The sequence below is a fragment of the Episyrphus balteatus genome, chromosome 3, assembly GCF_945859705.1.
Source record: "Episyrphus balteatus chromosome 3, idEpiBalt1.1, whole genome shotgun sequence".
In the NCBI taxonomy this organism is placed as follows: Eukaryota; Metazoa; Arthropoda; class Insecta; order Diptera; family Syrphidae; genus Episyrphus; species Episyrphus balteatus.
The window spans coordinates 52,508,114-52,531,060 of record NC_079136.1 but is presented as its reverse complement, the minus strand read 5'-3'; the positions used below and the strand labels follow the sequence as shown (position 1 = coordinate 52,531,060).

The 22,947-nt window shown below is 28.9% G+C and overlaps 1 protein-coding gene across 1 annotated transcript in view; it reads right to left on the bottom strand.

Moving 5' to 3' along the window:
- Positions 1 to 1,241: 1,241 nt before the first annotated feature.
- Positions 1,242 to 22,947, bottom strand: part of LOC129915383 (protein similar) — a 186,455-nt gene continuing 164,749 nt past the window's right edge. The window contains exons 9-11 of the mRNA XM_055994883.1: positions 15,836 to 16,098; positions 12,537 to 13,419; positions 1,242 to 3,311 (exon numbers count right to left, since the gene is read on the bottom strand). Coding sequence (XP_055850858.1) covers positions 2,329 to 3,311; positions 12,537 to 13,419; positions 15,836 to 16,098 — 2,129 coding nt within the window. The 3' untranslated portion in view covers positions 1,242 to 2,328. The remainder of the gene's footprint in view (positions 3,312 to 12,536; positions 13,420 to 15,835; positions 16,099 to 22,947) is intronic.

Here is a 22,947-nt window from a genome sequence, read left to right as displayed (position 1 = left end):
GTCAGAATCTGGAATTGAGGACAAAATAATTAAATTTTTAATTTAATTTTGTTGATTTTATGCAAATGCTAAGACCCCCTTAAGTAATTCACCATAGTAACTAACTAGGTTTTAACAGTGGGAGCTGTTGTTTGAGACTTTTTTTTATTTTGACGTTTGAACTCTAAGTAAACAAGTGTTTTGAGTTTCACCAAAAAAATGTAAAGCCTCAAAAATATTTCGAAGACGGAGTAGTTCTATAATGAAAACAATTTAAATTGCAAAATTTAACAAATATTGCAATTTGTAGCAGAAAATAGAATGAAATCAAAAAGAAAAATTATAGAATATCAAACAAACAACAAAGAAAATAAAACAAATTTTGAAAAAAAGCAGTTTTTTTTAATAACAATCAGTTTTTTTTTTTTATTTTTTTATTTTTTTTTTTATAATTTTTTGTTTTTTTTTTTATTTTTATAAATATAAATAATTTTAATATTTTTTGTAATTTTTTTGCTTTCAGTTAATTCTTAAGTTTTGTCTTGAATATAAGTGAAAAGAGAATAAAATATTTCTTTATAATAATTAAAAAATAAATTAAAAACACAGAGTATATTTTTACTTAAAATAAAAATGATCTCCAAATTAAAAAAAAAAAAAATAAAGTTACTTATTGTGCTGCCTGACTTGAGAAAAAAAAAAATAAAAGCAACTTAGACAGAATTAAAAATTAAAAACAAATTAAGTTTAAAAATTCAGATTTTCGACATTTCGTTTTTTGTATTTTTTGTTCGTGTAATTATGGTCGTGTAAATTGACGGCGGCGGCGGTATTATATTGTGTATTTGACTGAAGGCATCCAAAATCTATATTTTTTGTCGATTTATTTAAATTGTATATAAATATATATATTTTATTTATTTATTTTTTTGTTTGTATTATCAAATTTATTTACATCAGTAGGTCGTAATCATCTGTTGTTTTGTTCGAAGTTTATGTTAATTTTATTTTTATTAAATTTTTGCTATATAGATATTTTCATATATATTTTTTGTTTGCTTTTAAAAATTGTCTAAAATTGTTTAAAAATGTTTATTTTTTATTTAATATATTTAGTGTGTCTTTTTTTGTACCGTCAGCGCTCGAATTGAATTTTCTTTTCTTTTTTAATAGTTTGTCAAGTTTTTTTTTTTTTTTATTTTAATTAAATAAAATTTTATTTTGTTAAACAAAAAAAAAAACTAAAACATACAATTTAAACAAAAAATATATATTTTATTCGATTTTGTATTTTTATTTCCTTAATTTTTCGTTATACATAGATAAGAATATTTTTTTTTATTGTTAAAGTTATTTTTATGTAATTTTCTTTATTTTTTTTTTCTTTTGGTTTCGTGTTCTGAGTTTAATTACATTTTATTTTTCTGTAAGAGTAATTATGTTTACTTTACTTAATTTTTCTAATTTATATTTTTATTTTTATTAAAAAATAAAATTAAAAACAAAAGAAAATATCTATCACAGTAAAAAAAATTAAAGTCGCAATGAATTTTTTTTTTTTTTAATTATTTATTATTTTTTTTTATTTAAATATAATTTAACAGTGATGTATGAAATAACATAAAAATAGCTAAAACAATATTTTTACTTAGCTAATATTTCTCGGTAATATAGTGTGTTTTTTGTGTGTGTTTATGTTAATTATTTACAAAATTAAAATAAAACTAAAAATTAAAGCATTAAAACTTTTCTTAAATATTTTTTTTATTTATCTCTACAAACTAACTTAACAACAAAGATAAAAGTGATAATATTAATATTTACTAATAATATTTCATATTTTTTTTAAAATTATTTATAATATTTATATAGTTTTTTTTTTCTTTTCTTTTTTAACTAACAAAAAAGTTAATAATAAAATCGATCCATTTACAAAATGTAAAAATTGTTTTTAAAAATGATTAATATTTTTTTTTTACTTATTTATTTTTTTGTTTTGCTACGCACTGTACAAATAACAATAAAATTTGTTTTAAGAAAATTTACAATTTTTTTACTTAAATTAAATTTTTCGCTTCCATTGTTTTATAATTAAAACCTTTTTTTTTTTTGGTAGAAAACGTTACCAAAAAAAAAAAATTATATTAATGGTGGCGAATGTCGCTCTAAATCATCCGTGGATTTTTACCCATTTTACAATTTTCATTGTAAAATGAATAATATTTATTTAATTAATTAAAAAAAAAATTATAATAAAATAATTTACAACAACGCATGGGAAAATAGGGATGATGAGGGTTTTAAGGGTGGGATAAAAGGTGTGAACGATTGATTTGGATTTAATAAGGTTCATGCCTTTGCTAACTTTTTCGGTCGCACAGGCACTATACAATAACCAGCACTTACATCGCATCCACTGATGAGTAAATTCTTCAGTACTGAATTCGATGCTGACGATGATGAATTCAGCGACTGATTTAGTGATTGATGGTTACGGTCCTGATTTCGAAGCATTTGTTGTTGTTGCTGTGACATTGAGCCACCATTTTCATTATTCCAACGTGACGTCGACTGGGATTTGTCATATCCCCCTGCGCCTCTGACCACTACCTTTTGCTTTTGTTGGGGCGCTGTAGCCATCAATTGTTGCAGCAGTGACGTTTGAATTTCCGCACTAGTGGAGGAATTCTTCAAACGTTTCGATTCCAATGTCGAAGCACCTCCGGTGGTTAGATGACGTTTGTGGTTGTTGCCAGTGCTGCCACTGTTCTGCAATGCTGTCAAATTAGTCGTATGAAGAATGGTTGCTGTCTTGGGTGACGTTTGATGATGGCGACCAATGTTGCCACCATTGGTGGTTGTAATTCGAATAGTAGCAGCCGTATTGCTGGTGGGTATTTTCGGTGACAGTTTTCTATTGTTTTGGATAATTTCCTCGCTAAGAATTAAACTGCCATTGCCGCATTGTTGCTGCTGCTGCTTATTGCTGCTAGTGTTATTTGAATTGTGGCAATTTGAAGCTGAATTTGTTGCAACAATCGTCGTTGCTCCTCCTAATGGGGATGATGTAGAACGTTGTTCTAATTGTTGTTGCTGTTGTTGTTGTTGTTGTTGATGGTTCATTGAAATATTTTTATTATTTTGAATTGTGATTAGGGGAACGTGCAGGGTAGTGGTTGGCATTGTCGCCGTATTTATAATTATGCTTTGTTGTTGTTGTTGTTGCTGTTTGTTCGTCTGTTGTTGTTGTAAATTATTATCAATGGCGATATTTGAATCGGTTGAATTAATGTTGAGTAATTCTTGTACCGTCCAACAATCTAGATTGGAAGCTATTCATATCGAAACAAAAAAAAGAAGGGAAGAAATAAAAGTTAATAAAGTTGTTTTTTTTTTCTGAAAAATTATCATCAAATTTCTGTTCATAGTTGAAAATGCCTTTTTTACGTATTGTACAATATTGTTTTTGAAATGTGCGTCATCTCAAAAAGAAAACATACACTCCTGCTCAAAATTAACGCACACTTTTTTTTTCTTTAGTCATACCCCTACATCTTATTTAAAATGGCTTTTAAATTATTTGTTGTATTTTTTTGTGTTTGGTTATTATTAAGCAAGTCAGAAAAATGCTAAACTGCAACAGTATTATCAACCAAAAAAAAGATGAACCAAATTTAGCAATTTAAGGTCTGAAAACTGATATTAAAATAATTTTTGTTTTTTAAGAAAAAAAATTTTAAAAAATGGAAGCACGTGACAGTTCTTTCCAATAATTTTATTCAATACTTGGCATTGTCTCCTCTAGCGCTTATGACAACTTGGAGTCATCTATTCATTCCACGAATTAACATTTGAAGGTTTTATTGTAACTTTTCTTTCACTCCAATTTTCTGTGGATCAAGAATGCTTGGAGGTGGATTTCGGCCTCAAATGCACTTTTTTCAACATTTCCTAGACATGTTCTATTGAATTCAAATCCGAATATCTGTGTGGTCAATTCAAGGGTGGCATATTTTAATCTTGAAGATATTTTCAAACCACTCTAGCATGCATTATCGTGCATCAGACTGAACTGTGGACCAAATCTAGGGGTTATTGGAACCGCATGGTGTTCGAGGATATCAGTCAAGTATTTTTGGGTATTTAAAGTAGGTCTAGGAGAGCTCACTAACTCCGTAGGTGTTGTAAAGCAGAGTTTACTTCATGAAAATTTATGACTCATCTCTAAAAGGTTAGCGGGTTGACAGATAGACTTCAGCATATCTCTCCAAATCTTCCCCACAAACATTTTACTCCATACCTTCAATTTAAGATCACTCCTGTCTTATTTGAGAAAATAACCACGATACTGTGAGACAAAGTAATAGTAGGAATTTTCTGTAAAATAAATATGATGTGCGTTAAATTTGAGCAGGAGTGTAATATTTTTTTTGTACTTAATTAAAATTAATTTAGCTAGCCATGAACACGTAATAAATTTAAATTAAATAAAAAACGCTACCCCTCGACCGTGACATTCAATTTTTTTTTTGTGTTTTTGTTGTTTTTTTTTTTTTATGTCAAGATCAAAAAAAAAGAAACAAAAATAAGCGACACTCTTGTTATTGTGTGATTTTTTTTTTGGCTCGTGCTTGCTTTTTATGCAATATTTTTTTTTTTTTTGTTATATTATTTGCTTAAATTGTTGCAAATGCAAATATTTCTTTTTTAAATTGATTCTAACTTGTGGGTGTTGGAGCACAATTTTTCGTTTTATTTTTTGATTGACATTGAACGTTTGGTTAAATTTTTTTTAGAAAAAGACTTAAAGTGGCCTTGGTTTTTCTTATGGAATGACTTAGAAATGCAATAAATTTTATTAAATTTAAATTGAAATTAATGCCACGAGACTGTTGCAAAATATTAAGAATATCTTAAGCATTACCGAAATAGGCTTGACAAATTGAGGGAGGATCTTTTTTTAATATAATATAAAAAATTGCCAAAAATACATTGTTTTTTTTTTTTTTTTTTAAACCAAATTACCTTCATTATTTCATTACTACCAATACTGACTGTCTTTTTCAATAATTTTTAAGTTTATGACCTTAAAATGTTGCTATTGGAGAATTTTTTGGTATAAACATTGAGTGGTGTATGAACGGAAAAGGACGGAGGTTCGTTCAATTAGAAAAAGTTTGATTGCTCTTACTCTTTATTTAATAATTACTTTAATGCATTATTTTGATTTATTTTTAATATTCGATGAGGAATTGATTTATTGAAGATTTTTTGTATTGGTCATTAAATTTTAATTAATTTTTTTTTTTGAGGATTTTCTAATTCAAGCAAAAAAATAAAAGATCACTTCTTTGACTTAAAAGGATCATGATAGTCTTTAACAAAAAAAATGTTTTTTTCATATTTGTATGCATTTCTACTGATAAAAATGATTTAACTATGACATTTCTACGTATTAATGGAAATGCAAGACAAAATTTTTAGCAAAAATTCGATCGACTAGAACAAAAAAAAAGCTCCATGGATTGAATCGAAATTTTGTAGGGTTTTTGTGGGCATATAACTGTAACATATTACATTGACTGTAAAAGGCACAAACAAAATTAATGGTTTTCTCGATATTTACAACTTAGCACAAAAGCCACTTTATCTTGATTTTTCAAATTGATGCAAAAAATAAAAATTTTTTTTCTTCAAAACTTCGACAAGATTTCAAAAACTCCTCAATTTTCTCGTGCAATCAGTGTTTTCAATATTACAACACATTCCTGAGATATTGACGGTTAAAGACAAAAATGTCCTTTACCGTTCACGGTTCCATATCTCAGCGTGGAAGTGTTCGTATCGAACTTTAAATTGAAGCTGAACAAGAACCGGACAGATCTAGACATATGTCAAATGTCATTTTATCACTTCCGCACCGGCGAGTTCAGTTATAGGAAATCTGACGAAAGTGACTCTCATTCCCGCAGCAGTGCTTCTGCGTCTTCGGTAATAGGCTTGATTATAAGTCGTTTAGAAGTTATGAGGAAGCATGTATACATAAAAATCAGTAAAATAAATTTCAAATGGACTTGACTGCAATTAACTCAAGAAGCAGTTTTTCAGTAGATATATAAGTTCAGTTTCAGAGTTAACAAATAATGTACCAATACTAACTAAACTTTTTGTCCATAAAAAATACAAAATCTAGTACCGTGAAAAAATAATTCCAGAATTTTGTATGATTCACCAGTGAAAGTTGCTCTAATCCTGCCCGGATTTGAGTTCCATTTCAAATCTTCCCATTAACCCAAACAGATGATGCCTGAGCTGCCCATAGTCTCGTAAAGGCAATAACTACAAAATTTTCGATTTTGATTTTTTTGCATATTTTGAGTGAGGTCATTGTCTCTGATTTATTTTCATTTATTTTTTTAGACTAGGTCTTTAAATAAGTCAGAAAATTCCAAATATTTTTGAAATTTTTTTCAATTTTATATGCAAATTGCTGTATTTGATTTTTCCTCTATAACTCAGAAGTATGAAAAATGTAGTTAGGGCAATCTCCAACGAGATTATGGGCAGTGAGATGGTCAAATTACATTAACGCATCTTTTCCAACTTAGTCAATTATCAGTTCCTCATCTTTTCATTCGATACCAATCATAAAAATTCATAAATCAATTTTTTTGATCCTATTTCTAATCTTCTCCAAACTATTTTATTACTAATTTTGAGAAAAAAGTTATATTACCTACGCTTTCTTGAAGAGACACAAAGTATTACAAATGCATTGCCTATATTAATTATCGTCTCGTCTGCTATCTAATACTTTTTCTTTGGATGACTAACTTCATATAAAATTAAAAAAAAAATTGTACAAACACTTCCATCACTTAAAGTATTAAATAACATTTTTTTATTGCACATTAAGACAACCCCTGTCCAAGACAATCCCTTACATACAAAAAATAAAAAAAAATAAGGTAAAGTATCAATTTCTTGAACTTGGGCCCGTCATCGTGTAACTTGGCCTACATTTATCCGTCCTATACTATACCTATTACTTCTATTGTTACTTTCAAGTTCTATTCTTTCATTTCAGTTTGATACAAGTTAAACCTAATGACCGCCGCCGACTTGGTAACATCATTTTATTAAAAAAAAAAATGAGTAACTATCGCTTCTTGACCCTCTCTTCTGTTGCTGTCATCTTAGATTTTTTGCTCCATCCTGCATCGTTAAATTTTTGCAACGCAAAATGCATCTCGATTGGGATTTTTTTGTTGTTGGTTTGTTAGCCCCTTCGTTATTAGAATGCGAGATATCTTATAAGACGAGTAGTAGCGTGTACGTAAGGCAGAAATACACATGAAAGTGTTGGATATATATTTAACCGTGTAGGTTTTAATTACCCTTCTCGAATTCATTTTGTATGCTTCTTTCTTAAAGTTGAGGTACATTTTCAGGCTTAAGTGAACTTTTTTACAAAATCCAGTGTTGCCATGAGTTCGAAAGTACACACAAAACAAAAAACTAATTTTCTTTGCGCTTTAGAGAACATTTTAAAATTAGTTCCAATTCTATTTTGATGTGACAAAAAAATTGGTCAACGATATTATTTTTAAAAAGTGGAAACACTGTTCAACAATATTTTTTCACCTTATCCAAAAAAAAACCGTACAATCCAATTGCGTTTTTTTGTTCTTTAAAGAGAGAAAAAAAAAATAGTTCAAAAGTGTTGCCACTTTTAAGATTAAAAATACCAATACTGAAAAGTGTTGCCACTTAAATGTTTTTAAATAGCATCATTCAGATATATTCCTTTAACTTTTGACTAAAAAATGAGACCTACGAATAAATAAAGTCAAGAGTCCAGAAGTAATTGTGGATTGATTTTATTTTTGTGGAAAAAGTATTAGAAAAATCAAATGGCATCACTGATTTCAATTTCTTTTCTTCACTGCCTTCTTTACTTTCAATTATTCCCGGCGACGACGAAGACATTTGTTTTATTTTAGACACACTCATTCTTCTCCACTACTGGGACAAAAAGATATATTGCCGGCCGGTACATGGAATAAAAAAAAAAGTCTGCCGACGGCATTACGTCGTCGTCGTCGTCAAGATGGTGACGGACGCTAAAAATATGAAGAGGCAACATGAAAGGGGAGGAACAGTTTCACTATGTGCATATCCTGTGTTTAAGTGTCACCTCCCGGTAGAATGATGGAGTAATTTACGATCCGTTCATTTAGTAGGATTGAAAAATTTTCCATACAGCCTTAAACTCTTAAAAAAATATTTTTTTTTACGTAGGCATAAATTCTATTCATTCCTATTGTTTAACCAATAGATTATAAAACTAAAAATAAAATAAAAAAAATCTCGAGACGTTGCATTTCTTCGCAATAAACTTGATTTTTTTTGTATTTGTTCTCCTTCTTCTTTTATATTTTATGTTCTATCATTAGGTTTTGAGGTGATTACGATTATATTGTTGGATATAATAAAATAATCATTAAAAAAAAAGTAGAAAAAAAAGATAGAAACTGGAGAGAAATTAACGCCACTAGATTCATTGCCAACGGATGCTATTTTTAGTCCTTTCACTAAACACGCAGGCAGCCTGGGTGGTGTTGAATGTGAATAAGACCCGACACATAGAGGTACAACAAAAAAGACAACAAAATATCTACAAAACATTCAGCAACAAGAGAAGAAAAAAATTCATACGTTCTTGAGTGATGATGAATATACAACAAATCACGTGAACATTTTTTTTTTCATTTTGCCTGAAACCAAACCAAAAAAAAAAAATAAACAGAATTAATTTAAACGAAACCTGTTGGTCGTGCGAATTTATATATATTTTTTTTTTTTTTTTTTGTGAGTTAATTTTAGTTAAATAAATATATTTATCTACCTAAGATTTTTTAACAAAATAAAGAAATGCATTTTAATAGGTACAATATAAAGTAAAAAAACACGATTGTGACCTAATCATTTCGAAAAAATTCTAATTGTTTAATTCACAATGAATTTTTATATTCATTTTATCTGTCATTAAAATTATGACAGAGGTAAATTGTGTGATATTCACAAAAATTGCATAATCATTTAGAAGTGACTAGAATAATTTTTTGATACATACACGTCACAATTTAATGAATGGATGTTTTTCCGTGTCGCTTGAATAATTATTTAAAAGAAGGGAGGGAATATTAACCTAATTTTTTTATTTTTTTTTTTTTTTAAGTTGAGTTTAAAATTAGAAAGTGGTGCCAGTGAACTTTTAAGTTAGTTATAATAAAATTATTCGAATTCGAACTTTTGTCTTTTGTGTAGATACTTTTTTACATAGGCAGACGCTAACAAATTATAATTGTGAATACCACTATCATGTGTTAGGTTTGTCTATAATCTCTATCAAATATCAATTGGATCATAAATAGAGAACGACACAAACTAAATTCGCCAAAGCTTCGGAGTGTTCCGGATATAGCGGGTTCCCGAGAATTGAATTTAGCAGTTTTAACTGGCGTTCCCGAAATCATGGTATAAAAAGACAAGGTATGATCATTAGAGCTGCCATCTTACAAAATGGGGTAATAAGGTTTTGACGTTCGGGATTTGGCAAAGTCAAAAGCAACAACGATTTCCAAGACAAATTTGTTTACAACAACAATTTCAATGGGCTGGGCTGTCAAAACCTTAAGTAGCCATAAGTTTTGACAGTTCTCGATACTGAGTTTTTTCTAATGATCATACCTTCTCTTTTTATATCATGTCCCGAAATGACTCCTGGTTGCAGTATACTTATATACGAAATAATTAGTAAAGTGACAGTGACATATACAAACATACATACATTGAAAATGGTGTTCACATTGGACCTACTCCAAAGACTTATTTCGACATGGTTAGAAAGTTTCCCACTTGCACATTTTGGTGAGAAAGAGATAGCCCAAAAAGGCAGAAAAAATTAAACTCATTTAAAATCTGTAGAATTGTCATATTAAGTGGGCAGAATGAGATAACTTAAAGATAACTCAAAGCGTCATCTGTATGTTAGAAGTAGAAGTATAAAAAAGGGTACGTTCAAAAAATTGTCAATTTTTTAAAGAGACAAAGTTTTTTTTTGTTTTTAAGGGTTAAAAAACACACAAAGCCTAACTTAACGATGATAGTCTAAAAAATATCCGAGGCAAATGTGAAGATTTAAACACTTATCAATAGAAGCTAAGAAATGGATAAATGTGAAAGGCAATTTTTGTGAATTTTGAATTGATTGAAATTATTTTTGTGAAAATGAAAATGGAAAAATTGACTGTCGAGTGGTCATGAAACATTTTTTTTTTTGATATAGGAACTTTGGTGTAGAGTGAAATATTGGACAGCAGATTTTAAGCGTTACCGTGCCAAAAATGAACATTCTCGGCGTCTAAATGTTAGAAACCGATTGGTACCGCCCTCGCTCACATAAGAGTGAGATGACACGAAACGTATCTCGTGATCATACAACGCCTCATGAAAGTTGAAGCTTCAACTAAAATTGCTATGGTTTTGATGATTCATTTTTGTAATTTTTTAAGGAGCCTGTGACAAAAGATGGCTCCACTAGGTTTTAATTTGATATTTTCAAATGGCGAACGTTATAACTTGTATTGATTTCTAATAACAACATAAATGTGAATATTTCACAAATGATAATATTTTTTTCTTTTGAAAATTTCAAGTTCTGTGCCGATTAGTTTCATTTTGGTACTATTTAAATTTGATAAAATCTACACTTGAAACAAAGAGAAAAAGTAGAAAACTGACACAGTATATTGAGGGAAAAAACAACGTTAAATCAACGAAAACCATATTGATTTAACTATTTTTTGGAATAATTTTGACGAAAATTTTAAAATCAATGTAGAACATCGTTAGTTTAAAGTGGTTCCTTAAATCAAAGTTGTATCAACTTTGAAAAAAAGCATCAATTTATTAAAAAGAAGAAAAAATGGGCAGCCGCTGGGGATCGAACCTGCAACTCTTGGATCACTAGGCGAATGCTTTACCAATGTTCTATTATTTCAGAATCCTGCATTTAAAAATTTTGAAATACTAAAATTTTGTATTCCGAAATTATGTAAATAAGAAATGAAAAAAAATAAGAAAAAGCTCATTAGTCTATTAAATATGTTTCAGCCACTACAAAATTTACAAAACTGAGAATTTTTTTTACTACACTCCTTAAAAGTCAGCTGTATTACATTATTTTTTACTTTATTTTTGAAATTTTCAATAAAGGGTAATAATTTGTATGTTTTGGACTTTTAAACTGAACTTTCAAATTCATTGAATTCGAGGGATTTTAAAAGAATAAGTATGTCATCTTGTACATAATTCCTCAATAAATCAAATCAGTGCATTTTATGGAAAAAGTCTATAGAAACCAGTTTAAGAAAATAACAGCTCTGTATTTTAAAAATTTCTTGAAATAAATAACTAGACTAGATTTTCGAAAAAATGTTTGATAATATATTTGTTAGAGCCATTGTAACTGTTAAAGCTTTAGAAGAAATCATTGAACAATCAAAAGTATATAGATATGAAAGAAATACTTTATCACTATATCACTAATATCATTTTCAGCGTTTTCCTCTGAAAACCGAAGCCGCAAAAGACTTAAATACGACTTTCTATTATTTCACTTCTATTGATAATATCAAACCAATGCAATGTTAACAACGCAATAGATAAAAATTCTAAAAAAATTCTTCAATTTATTCTTTCAGAGATAGGCAATACTAAAAATCTTCAACAACATAAGTTCGACACATATTTGACGATAACCCATTTTCAACATCAGATTGTTGTCTTTTTAATAACAAAATATTAATCAAGCTCAATGTTTTTAATTAAGATTAAACAAAAACATTTAAAATTCTGTCCAACAAAAATTTAATAGTAAATATTTGTGAAGATCAAAGTATCTTTATTGACTGGCAATTTTTTTTAAAGAGAATATCATATTTCTAGCAATCAATCTAAGGTCAAATAAAGGTTTAGTAAATTTGCAGATAACATTTAAAAGTTCAACATGTTTTCTATAATTGATCTGTCTCAGATCAGTTAATTTTAGAAATTCTATTAAATTTGTTTACTATAATCCAAAATCTGATTGATCTTTATCAAATTAAATTTTTTAATTCTGATTATCTATGATCTGATTATCTTTAATCTGTTTTAATTGTCTACATCAAAATAATGTACTAATAGCAATCAAACTAATTTAATTAATTTTTTTTAATCTTACTGGCAGCCTTCAAAAAGAAAAAGTATCCTTGTGGAATTCGCAGAGATTTAAACATATACATATTCCACATGTATGCTAAAATTTTATCTAAAGCTATTTTATTTCAAGCTGTTTCAAGACAACCATTTGAAGACAAACAGAAAAAAAAAAATTTTCAACGATGAACATTCATTCTTTCTTTCTTGATAATCTCAATGTGTTGTTTTTTTTTTTTTTTTTTTTTCTGATTACATATTAAACGAACACAAAAAAAAACGAAAATACTTACAATCCTTGGTATACACACTGTCGAAGGCATCAATTGATTCACACAAATTGCCTCCATCGATTTCTTTTTTACACGTTATCAAACCCAAACCATCATTTCGAAGTGACATCGGCGAATGATGCTGTTGTTGTTGTTGTTGCTGATGCGTTTGCTGTTGTTGATGTTGATGATGGCTTAGGTGATGATGGTGGTGGTGTTGTTGTTGCTGTCGATGATGCTGTTGTTGTTGGTGTGTGTGCTGTGGTGACATTGAGTTAATACTACTTATGCCACTGTCACTGTCATCCACACACAACGATGAACCACATCCTCCTGCTCCTGATGAACAACCACCATCACCGCCACCACCACTTCCACATCCACCTCCTCCTCCACTTCCACCTCCTCGTGCATTATTACATAACATTGCTCCGCCAAAGTTTGATTGATTGTGCATCGATGATATCGATGAATGCGGCGAACATGGCGAAGGCGATGATGCTGCCGATGATGATGACATTGACATCGGCGAAGCTGATGGTGAAGAATATAATAGATTCGTTGAGTTATGACAGTTCTGATGGTTATTCAACATAATTCGGTTATTTGTTGTTGTTGTTGATGTATTTGTTTGTGTTGGTGATAAATTCAATTGTTGTTTTAATGTATTGTATTGCATGGCATCGTCTTTATGTATGGCCAAATCTTCAGAAGCAAAGCCAACACCCCACATTAGATCGTCGGTGAGTAGAGGTAAATCTTCTTGTTCGTTCATTGGAATATATGGGGCGCGCATTGACAGATCGATTTCATCGTCCACATTCATTGTCATGAATGGGAAGTCATCTTCTTGACTGAGCGAATTTGGACTACATAGTGATGGTAGGCTGCTGGCTTCTGGACTCTGAAAGAAGAAAAAGAATTATCAGCAATTAATAAAAAATTTAATTTCTGTGAGGGAAAAGTAAGATGAGTTGGAAAAAAGAACTGATTTTGACAGGTATTTTATTTGGTTTAACTTGCTAAACTTCGAAGATTGAGAGGATCTAAATGCTTCTCTTTGTCGAAATAAATTGTTTTCGATTAGACCTTTAAAAATTGAAACAATTAATAGATAAAAAGCTGTACATACGCTGTTTTCGAGATTTATAACACTAATTACTTCGATTTAAAGACCGATAAATCTTAAATTTTGGATAAGACGAAATTAGAGTGAATATTATTTTTAACGAATGAATATTCCACTTTATATTTGAATGGTCAGATTTAAAAAAAAAGTTAAGCAGGACAGGACCACGTCATTATTGCTTACTAAATGGCTTTTTTGAATTCGAAGGTAGTATGACTGAAAGACGCAGGTTACAGCCCAAACAAGCGCAAACCGTGTATCAGTTGCTTTCGAAAATACTGCATTTTAAATTTTTCGCAACGTTACTGCAACTTTTAATAGCTTCTTAACAGAGTGAAGGCCAATGAAAAAAGGTCAATGTCTGTATTGAAATATCAAGTCTTAGCGGATTTAAGATAATTTTGTTCTAGTTATTAAAATCTATGGCATTTACCGACTTGTCAAAAACCCTTCAAATCAATTCAGAATTTGAATCCGGAGTTTTTAGAAGTCAATACTACAGTGCAACACAAGAGAATGAAAACTGATACAAGGCAATTCAGCAAAATTAATGCCACCAGTGACCCCATAAACAACATCGACTTTACCATTCCGGAAGAAAAAGTAGAAGTCATCAAAAGAAATGAGCAGAACTAGATAACATCTGTTATTTCGCCTTAAAAAGCTTGCTATATTAAGTAATATTCTTACAGCTCTTTCAAAAAACTGTGTCAGAAACTAAACAGATGTACCGCTGTTTTCTAAAACATTCAATTTTATTTTTCGCCGCATTTAATTACCTACTAATGCGGAATACGAATGGACTCAGCATAAGTATTATAGTACATAAGTTATATCGCTTTTAAACAAAAGGTGGTGGGACCTAGAACACTACCTTTTGGTATGCCAGCCTATATTTTAATAAAGTCTGAGTTACCATTTCCGTGTATACACTGAGCCAAAAAACAACGTAAAATCAATAGAAACCACTTTGAATCAATGGAAAATCACTACATTTTTAGCCTAAAGTGGAAAATGATTGAATCAAAGTAGTACCCTTAAAATCTAAGTTGTTCACACATTAAAAAAAAATAAAAAAAAAGTAAAACTACACTGAGGGAAAAGCCACCATAAAACAACGTGAAATCAATGAAAACCACATTGATTTAACTATTATTCGGAATGATTTTGCGTTGAAGATGGAATTAACGTGGAAAATAGGTTAATTTTTGATGGTTTCGTATCTTAAAGTCACATAAATCAAAGTAGTTCAACTTTGAAACAACGACGTTTCAACTTCAATTTATTTTTTCCCTCAGTGTAGCATCCGCTGGGGATCAAACCTCCTATACCTGGGTTGACAAGCTTGTGCTTTACCACTGTGCCATCTCACTTATAAAAATTTATGTGACAAACTGTAACTTAAGCATAGGACGATTTTAAGAAAATGAATGCATATATTTTTCACCATTAATTCAATGTAGAACGTATTAAATATTACTATGCGTTTTTTCTCTGGGTGTAGTATAGAGTCCTCTAGGCAGGACTTGACTTAATTTGTCAAAAGCTTGAGACACATCTAAAAAGACCTCTGAACGAATATTCTCCCCAAAATCCTTATTTTTCCTTATTTTATTTCCTTATCCTTATTTTTCCTTATTTTCTAGAAGCTTTTCTTTGCCTCCCGTCAAATTTTTAAGGCAATTTTAACCATCGCGGTTCTTGAAATTTGTTATTATCTTTTTAAAAAAATATTTGTAAGATAAATTAAATATAAATTAAACATAAGAGAAATTAGTTTAGTATACCAGAAATATTTGATCCCTGCAGAATTGTCTGGATTCTTTTCTGGTAAACGGAATGAGAATTGTAAGTTACTAGGTTTTACCTCTTCATAGATCTATAAGCAGTTGCTCTCGTTATCATAAAATTTGTAAACTTTTTTGTTATTTTCGAAATTATGGTTTGTGAAAAAAAAAATGTTATAAGAAGGTGGTTTATAAATTTAGAAAAACCCAAAAATTCGTAAAGCTATAGTGCCTACATTCAAAGAAAGAAATTGTAAATCAGTTTGAATATTCCAAAGGACCAATAAAGTTTATCAATTAAATGTATCTAAGCCCTTTCTAGTTTTTTTTTTTTTCAAATTAACAAAAATCATGTCAAAATCAATTATATTTTCGTGTTTATTATTATCGAGACACAAACTTACCTTTGAGGCACCACCTGGCGATAGTAAATGCTGTGAACAATTTGTATCATTTGATTCTTCACGATAATTAATAAATGGATCAATGTGTCCTTTATTATTTGTCGACTGATTGCCACTGTTTTGTGAGTCCAATGAATTAATATCATCTGGCAAGAGTCCACTATAAGACATAAGTCCAGCAAGCATTTCATTGAATAATGGTGTATTTTCATCTAATCCAGTTGGTGCCAAATGTGCCAAATCATCTGGTTCTTCTTTAAGCACTGAAAAGAAAGTAAAATAGAAAAAAATAAATAAATAATTCTTCTAATTTTTTAAAAATATTTCGATAAGATACGAGGTTATTTCAGTAGTTTTCAGTTCAGATGCAATAAAAACAAAAAAACAAAAGAAGTAAAAATAAAACGGGAACGCAGTAACAAAACCTATTTAGAATTAAAATGATAAATGGTTTTCAAGTGCGCGCAAGCTGTTGCAAGGCAAATTGTTTTTATTTTATTTATTTTTATACATACAAACAACTTGCAACTTAGAATAGATAAAACAAAAGATATATGGATACAGATACAAATTGCTGCTCATTAACTCCTACCGCCTTAGAAAGATAGAGATACTCAAGATAATTAAGGTGTCGTCTTCTTATATTGTTTTTGCCTTCTGTCATTTCTTTTTTGTTTGCTTTTGAGCGACGACTTGTGAGCTCAGTGATATTATTATTATGAAAATTGAACAAACACGAATTATGGAGGAGTATCTATAAGGTTTCATAGAGAAGCATCATCACAGTATCTCACAGTTTCTTCTAAGCTATATACTATACAATGCATTATTATTACTTCTATATATTGCGATGTTATACATCACTTGACTGAGATATAATATCTTTTTTTTGTTTGTTTTTGGAGAACGAAATGTTCATGGAGACATATAAGATATCTTTGACGTTTTTGGTTTTGTTGTTGTTAGTGTGTATTGTTTCTGTGATGGGGGGAAGAAGCTGTTAATTGGTTACTTCAATTGAAGTTAATTGAAATATCACTTAGAAAGAAGATTGGTACACATATTTTATATAAATTTGGGGAACGAACGAAACAAACAGACACAACACTTGATTTGTTTGATTTGGTTTAATGGGTTTTTTATTTCAGATTTATTTATTTCAATTTTTTTTTAATACATAGTGGCCGTTATTTTGATTGTTTAAAAAATGTGTGAAATTAAAAACAAATCAAACTTGAATATGAGAAAATCGTATTTGATTTTTCCTAAAATACACAAGCAGATCAAAGATCTTTGACAATAGTGTTTCGCAAGGAAATGTTTTTGGTCTAGTTTTATTAGCATTTATTTTTGTGAAATAACCCAAGAGCAGAAATAAAAGCACATTCAACTCCCAAAAATATCAGATTGATCACACTAAAACGGCATTCTAAATCAAAATAAAGTTCTTTTGGCTAATTTTCAGACCTCTAAATTTGGGATGAAGAATATTCCTTTTCTTAAATTTCTGACGAAAAATATGTTTTTTCTGTTAAATTTCGGACGAAGAATATTTCTTTTGTCTTAATTTTCGACGAAGAATATTCTTTTTCCTAAATTTTGGGATGAAGTATATTCTTTTTGTCTTAATTTCAAACGAAGAATATTTTTTTCACTAAATTTCGGACATAAAATATTCCTTTGGCTAAATTTTGGCTGAAGGATATTCCTTTTCTTTATTTTCGCACGAAAAATATCTTTTGTCCAAATTTCGGACGAAGAATCCAAATTTTGAACGAAGAATATTCTTTTTCATTATTTTTCGGACGAAGAATATTCATTTTGTCTAAATTTTGGACTAAGAATATTAATTTCTCAAAATTTGGATGAATATTAATTTTGTTTAAATTTCGGACGAAAAAATATTCCTTTTGTCTAAATTTCGATTGAAGAATATTCCTTTTATTTGTTTTCGCACGAAGAATATTCCTTTTGTCTAAATTTCGGGCGAAGAATATTTTTTGTATCTAATCCTATCCTTTTCTTTATTTTCGCACGAAGAATTTTGATTTTGTCTAAATTTCGGACAAAGAATATTCCTTTCTCAAAATTTCAGACGAAGAATATTCCTTTCGTCTAAATTTCGAACGATGAATATTCTTTTCTCTAAAATTTGGGAAGAAGAATATACTTTTTGTCTAAATTTTGAACGAAGAATATTCCTTTCACTAAATTTCGGTAAAAAATATTCCTTTGGGTAAATTTCGGCCGAAAAATATTTTCTTTTTCTTTATTTTCAGACGAAAAATATCTTTTGTCTAAATTTCGGACGAAAAGTATCGAAATAACTATATGCTTTTGGCGGAGCGACCAATTTTCATGAACGAAAGTGGCTCCCTAAGGGTTCTTTTAGTAACGGTTAGAGCAAAGCTAATTTGAATAAAACAATTTAATTAATTAACGACTTTAATTAAAGGAAATAATCCTTTCCAAAAAAAAGACAATGCAAAAAACTAAAATAAAAAAAATCTATCTAAAACCGATTACATTTGGTGTTTTTAAGATCTATTCTAGGCCAAAGCTAGATAATGAATAAATCCACCATGATGCTTCATCTATTTCTATGTCAAGACTCAAGAATTTGAAACGCAAGTCTTGAGAATTGTTTACTTTCTTTTTACAATGGAGTACAATTTTGTTTAACTTATTTCATAAAATTGACCTTTAGGAACAAAGAAAATGTTCGTCTGCTAAATCTTTAAATAGTCATGGCAAAAGCATTATTTATACATTTGACCAAATTCAAACAAATTCTATAAATTTCTTTTTTTTGTTTGTTTGTTTTTTTTTTTATATTTTTTAAAGTAAACAACTTTTTCATTAACTGCCAAAATTTCTAGACCTCCCTCAATAAGTTTACAATACGTGACTGCATTCATGTTTTTCAATCAAAGCAAGTGTAGTAAAAATAGTTACAATCTACGTCGTATATTGATGGGGTCGTCGTCAACGTACAGCAGTATATCATAGACTAATGGCGGCGCGGCCGGCGACGTCTACTTTGAACTAAATACGTGCAATTTGACATAGCACCATGTGTGATGATGATTGTTTTTTTTTTTTTAAGTTTTCAAACACAAGATTAATGATTCAAAACTGGCTATCAATGTAAAGAAACTTTCCTTTTCCATAATTTTGGGATGAAGTATATTCTTTTTGTCTTAATTTCAAACGAAGAATATTTCTTTCACTAATTTCGGAAATAAAATATTCCTTTGGCTAAATTTTGGCTGAAGGATATTCCTTTTCTTTATTTTCGCACGAAAAATATCTTTTGTCTAAATTTCGGGCGAAGAATCCAAATTTTTACCGAAGAATATTCTTTTCATTATTTTTCGGACGAAGAATATTCATTTTGTCTAAATTTTGGACTAAGAATATTAATTTCTTAAAATTTGGACGAATATTCCTTTTGTCTAAATTTCAAACGAAGGTTATGATCCCCTCGACATCGAGATCATAACAGCGCCGAGAAAAAGGAAGAAGAAGATTCCTTTTGTCTAAATTTCGGACGAAAAAATATTCCTTTTGTCTAAATTTCGATTGAAGAATATTCCTTTTATTTATTTTCGCACGAAGAATATTCCTTTTGTCTAAATTTAGGGCGAAGAATATTTTTTTGTATCTAGTCCTATCCTTTTCTTTATCTTCGCACGAAGAATTTTAATTTTGTCTAAATTTCGGACAAAGAATATTCCTTTCTCAAAATTTCGGACGAAGAATATTCCTTTCGTCTAAATTTCGAACGAAGAATATTCTTTTCTCTAAATTTTGGGACGAAGAATAGTCTTTTTGTCTAAATTTTGAACGAAGAATATTCCTTTCACTAAATTTTGGTAAAAAAATATTCCTTTGGGTAAATTTCGGCCGCAAAATATTTTCTTTTTCTTTATTTTCGGACGAGCAAAGCTAACTTGAATTAAAGGAAATAATCCTTTCCAAAAAAAAAAAATGACAATGCAAAAAAATAAAATAAAAAAAAATCTATCTAAAACCGATTACATTCGGTGTTTTTCTAGGCCAAAGCTAGATAATGAATAAATCCACCACCACCATGATGCTTAATCTGTTTTTATGTCAAGACTCAAGAATTCGAACGCAAGTCTTGAGAATAGTTTACTTTCTTTTTACAATTTTGTTTAACTTTTTTCATAAAATTGACCTTTAGGAACAAAGAAAATGTTCGTCTACTAAATCTTTAAATAGTCATGGCAAAAGCATTATTTATCCATTTGACCAAATTCAAACAAATTCTATAAATTTCTTTAAATGGATCTTCTTTTGTTTGTTTGTTTTTTTTTTTATATTTTTTAAAGTAAACAACTTTTTCATTAACTGCCAAAATTTCTAGACCTCCCTCAATAAGTTTACAATACGTGACTGCATTCATGTTTTTCAATCAAAGCAAGTGTAGTAAAAATAGTTGCAATCTACGTCGAAAAATTGCAAAAAAATGTATACTATATTGATGGCGTCGTCGTCGTCAATGTACAGCAATGTATCATAGACTAATGGCGGAGCGGCCGGCGACGTCTATTTTGAACTAAATACGTGCAATTTGACATAGCACCATGTGTGATGATGATTGTTTTTTTTTTTTAAGTTTTTAAACACAAGATTAATGATTCAAAACTGGCTATCAATGTAAAGAAACTGGCATGACGCAAGAATTCAAGTGCAATTATTGTTATTGAAGAGAGTTTTCATAGTGAATCACTTGCATTTATGTCATTTTGATGAAAAAAAAAATTAACTTAAAGCAAATTTGAATTATTTGTCGTGTTATAAGAATTTTTAAACAAACAAAAAATCTCATGAATAAAATAGAAATTAAATACTCAATCGTGACAAATTGATATTAATTTGTATTCATTTTGTAGCAGTAAGTTTGTTTGTTCTTGTTAACAACACTTAATTCAAACATTATCTTATTTCATTTTGACTAAGTTAAAGAACTTTAAAGATATTAAAAGTACACAATCCAAAAACTTTAACTAGTAAATCTCTTGTAGCATATTCGGCTACTACTGCTACTATGAAAATTTCTAACAAAAACATCCATTCTATGCTAACTCTTATTAAAAAAAAAATTTCAAAAAAAAATCACTCATACACCATAGTGACCTCTGGTATTTGCAATAAAACAAAAGCATTTCTGATTTGAAATGCCTAGAAAAAAAGTCTTAAATTCAAATAATATAAATCTCTTGTGCATCAAGGTAACGAATTGTATGAAAATAGGTTCAAGGCCATTCGGTTGCTGTGGGATAAAATATGTTCTTAAATTACTTTTCCCTCCGTATACAAAAATTCATTCAACGAACAGAATATTTTTCTCACTTTGTATTCATCACTTTTCACGTCGTTTTCATATATTTTTTTTATGTTTTTCTCCTTACCTACCTAACAAAATCAATTGTAAATTGATACATTTAACTCAATCAACTTTACAAAGTGAATACTTATCATTGAAATGTTCTATGGAATGTTTGTGTATTCATCTCTTTACTTGAATATCAAAGTGATATTTTTTTTGTTTTTTTTTTTCAATTTGTTCAAAAACAAATTCATGCCAATTACTCATGTTAAAATGTTTTTTTTTTTTATTTTTCATGTTTATTGAAAGAAAGGCTATTTTCAGTATTAAGCGCGTTTTTAAGAGCGAATATGAAATAACTGCATTTTTGTTTGGAAACGAATTATTGCAGTAAATATTATAAATATATCTTGATTCTTTAAATATCTTAAAAATGTATCCTTGACAACAAATTAATATATTGCTTTAAAAAATAAACGATAATTTTTTTCTTTATTTTGGATTAAAAATATTTCAATTAATATACAAATCAACGAAAATTACCAAATTTTCATTTGAAAAATCACCTGATTTATAAAGTTGTTGTTGTTTTTGCATTTTCAATAATTTTTTTTTTTTTGTTTTTGGAAAACAAAATATAGACATGGCTATGAAAAATTTTTTTTTTAACAAATTGCCGGCTCGTGGATTGCATCTTTCTTATTTTTCAAGAGAAAAAAACAAAAAACAAAAGAAAAGGATCAAGTTTAAATGTATTTTTTTTTTTTAAATAAATTTTAAGAGTGGGAACACTTATTTATAAGACAAAATTGTCTGTGAGTATTCAAGTTTTACGGAACAATGAATTTGTGTTGAGTGATATTTATGATATTATATCATATCTGCGATTTATTTTTTACACATCATAAAAATCTACCAAACGTCACATATATGACTATAAAGTTTATTTTATGTCTTTTCTTGAACTTAAATGTATTTATAAACGTTTTGCATATATTTAAAGGAGCAATAAAAAAAACTGAGAAAACACTTTTTAGCACGAGTTTTTTGAAAAAAAAACAACCTTTAAAAATTAATATCTGTTCAATCAAAAAAAGATAATTTGTTTAAATGCAGTTACGAGAAATTACATTTTTCTTAAAAATAAAAACCTTAAGGAGATTTCAAGCGTTCGTAATAAGAAAAAAATTATCATTAACATGAATAAAGGTATACCAAAATAAGTTAATTAACGCTAAGTGGAATCAGTTTAAACGGATGGCCTTTTTAACTTCAGACAAAACGTTTTCATTTGTGGAAAATCTCCAGAGGGTACCTTCCATAAACCAATTTTGGAAACGATTTTGATGAAAAAAAAAGTTATGAAATAAGTTAGTTTTTTTTTTTTTGAAAATTTTTACTGACGGCCTGCGATAAAACGAGTTTTTTTTTTTTTTAATTTAATTTGTACGAAGGACTAATTCACAATTCAGCGAAATATAGCTTACAAAAACATTATATTACCTAACACACATAAATAAAATTGTTATATTAACTAATATACATAAATAAAAATTTTAATTTTTTTTTTTTTTTTTCAAATCAAATTTTCGTTGTTGATTAATAACACTGGTCGGCAAAAAACTAAAAAAAATCGGGAGCAAGAACTTTATAAGGTGATTTTGATTGACTTTAGTGTGCTGAATTCAAAACTGTTTACAGATTTTTTCTATCACGTCTAGTTTTTGAGCTATACTCATCACTATTTTCGCTATAA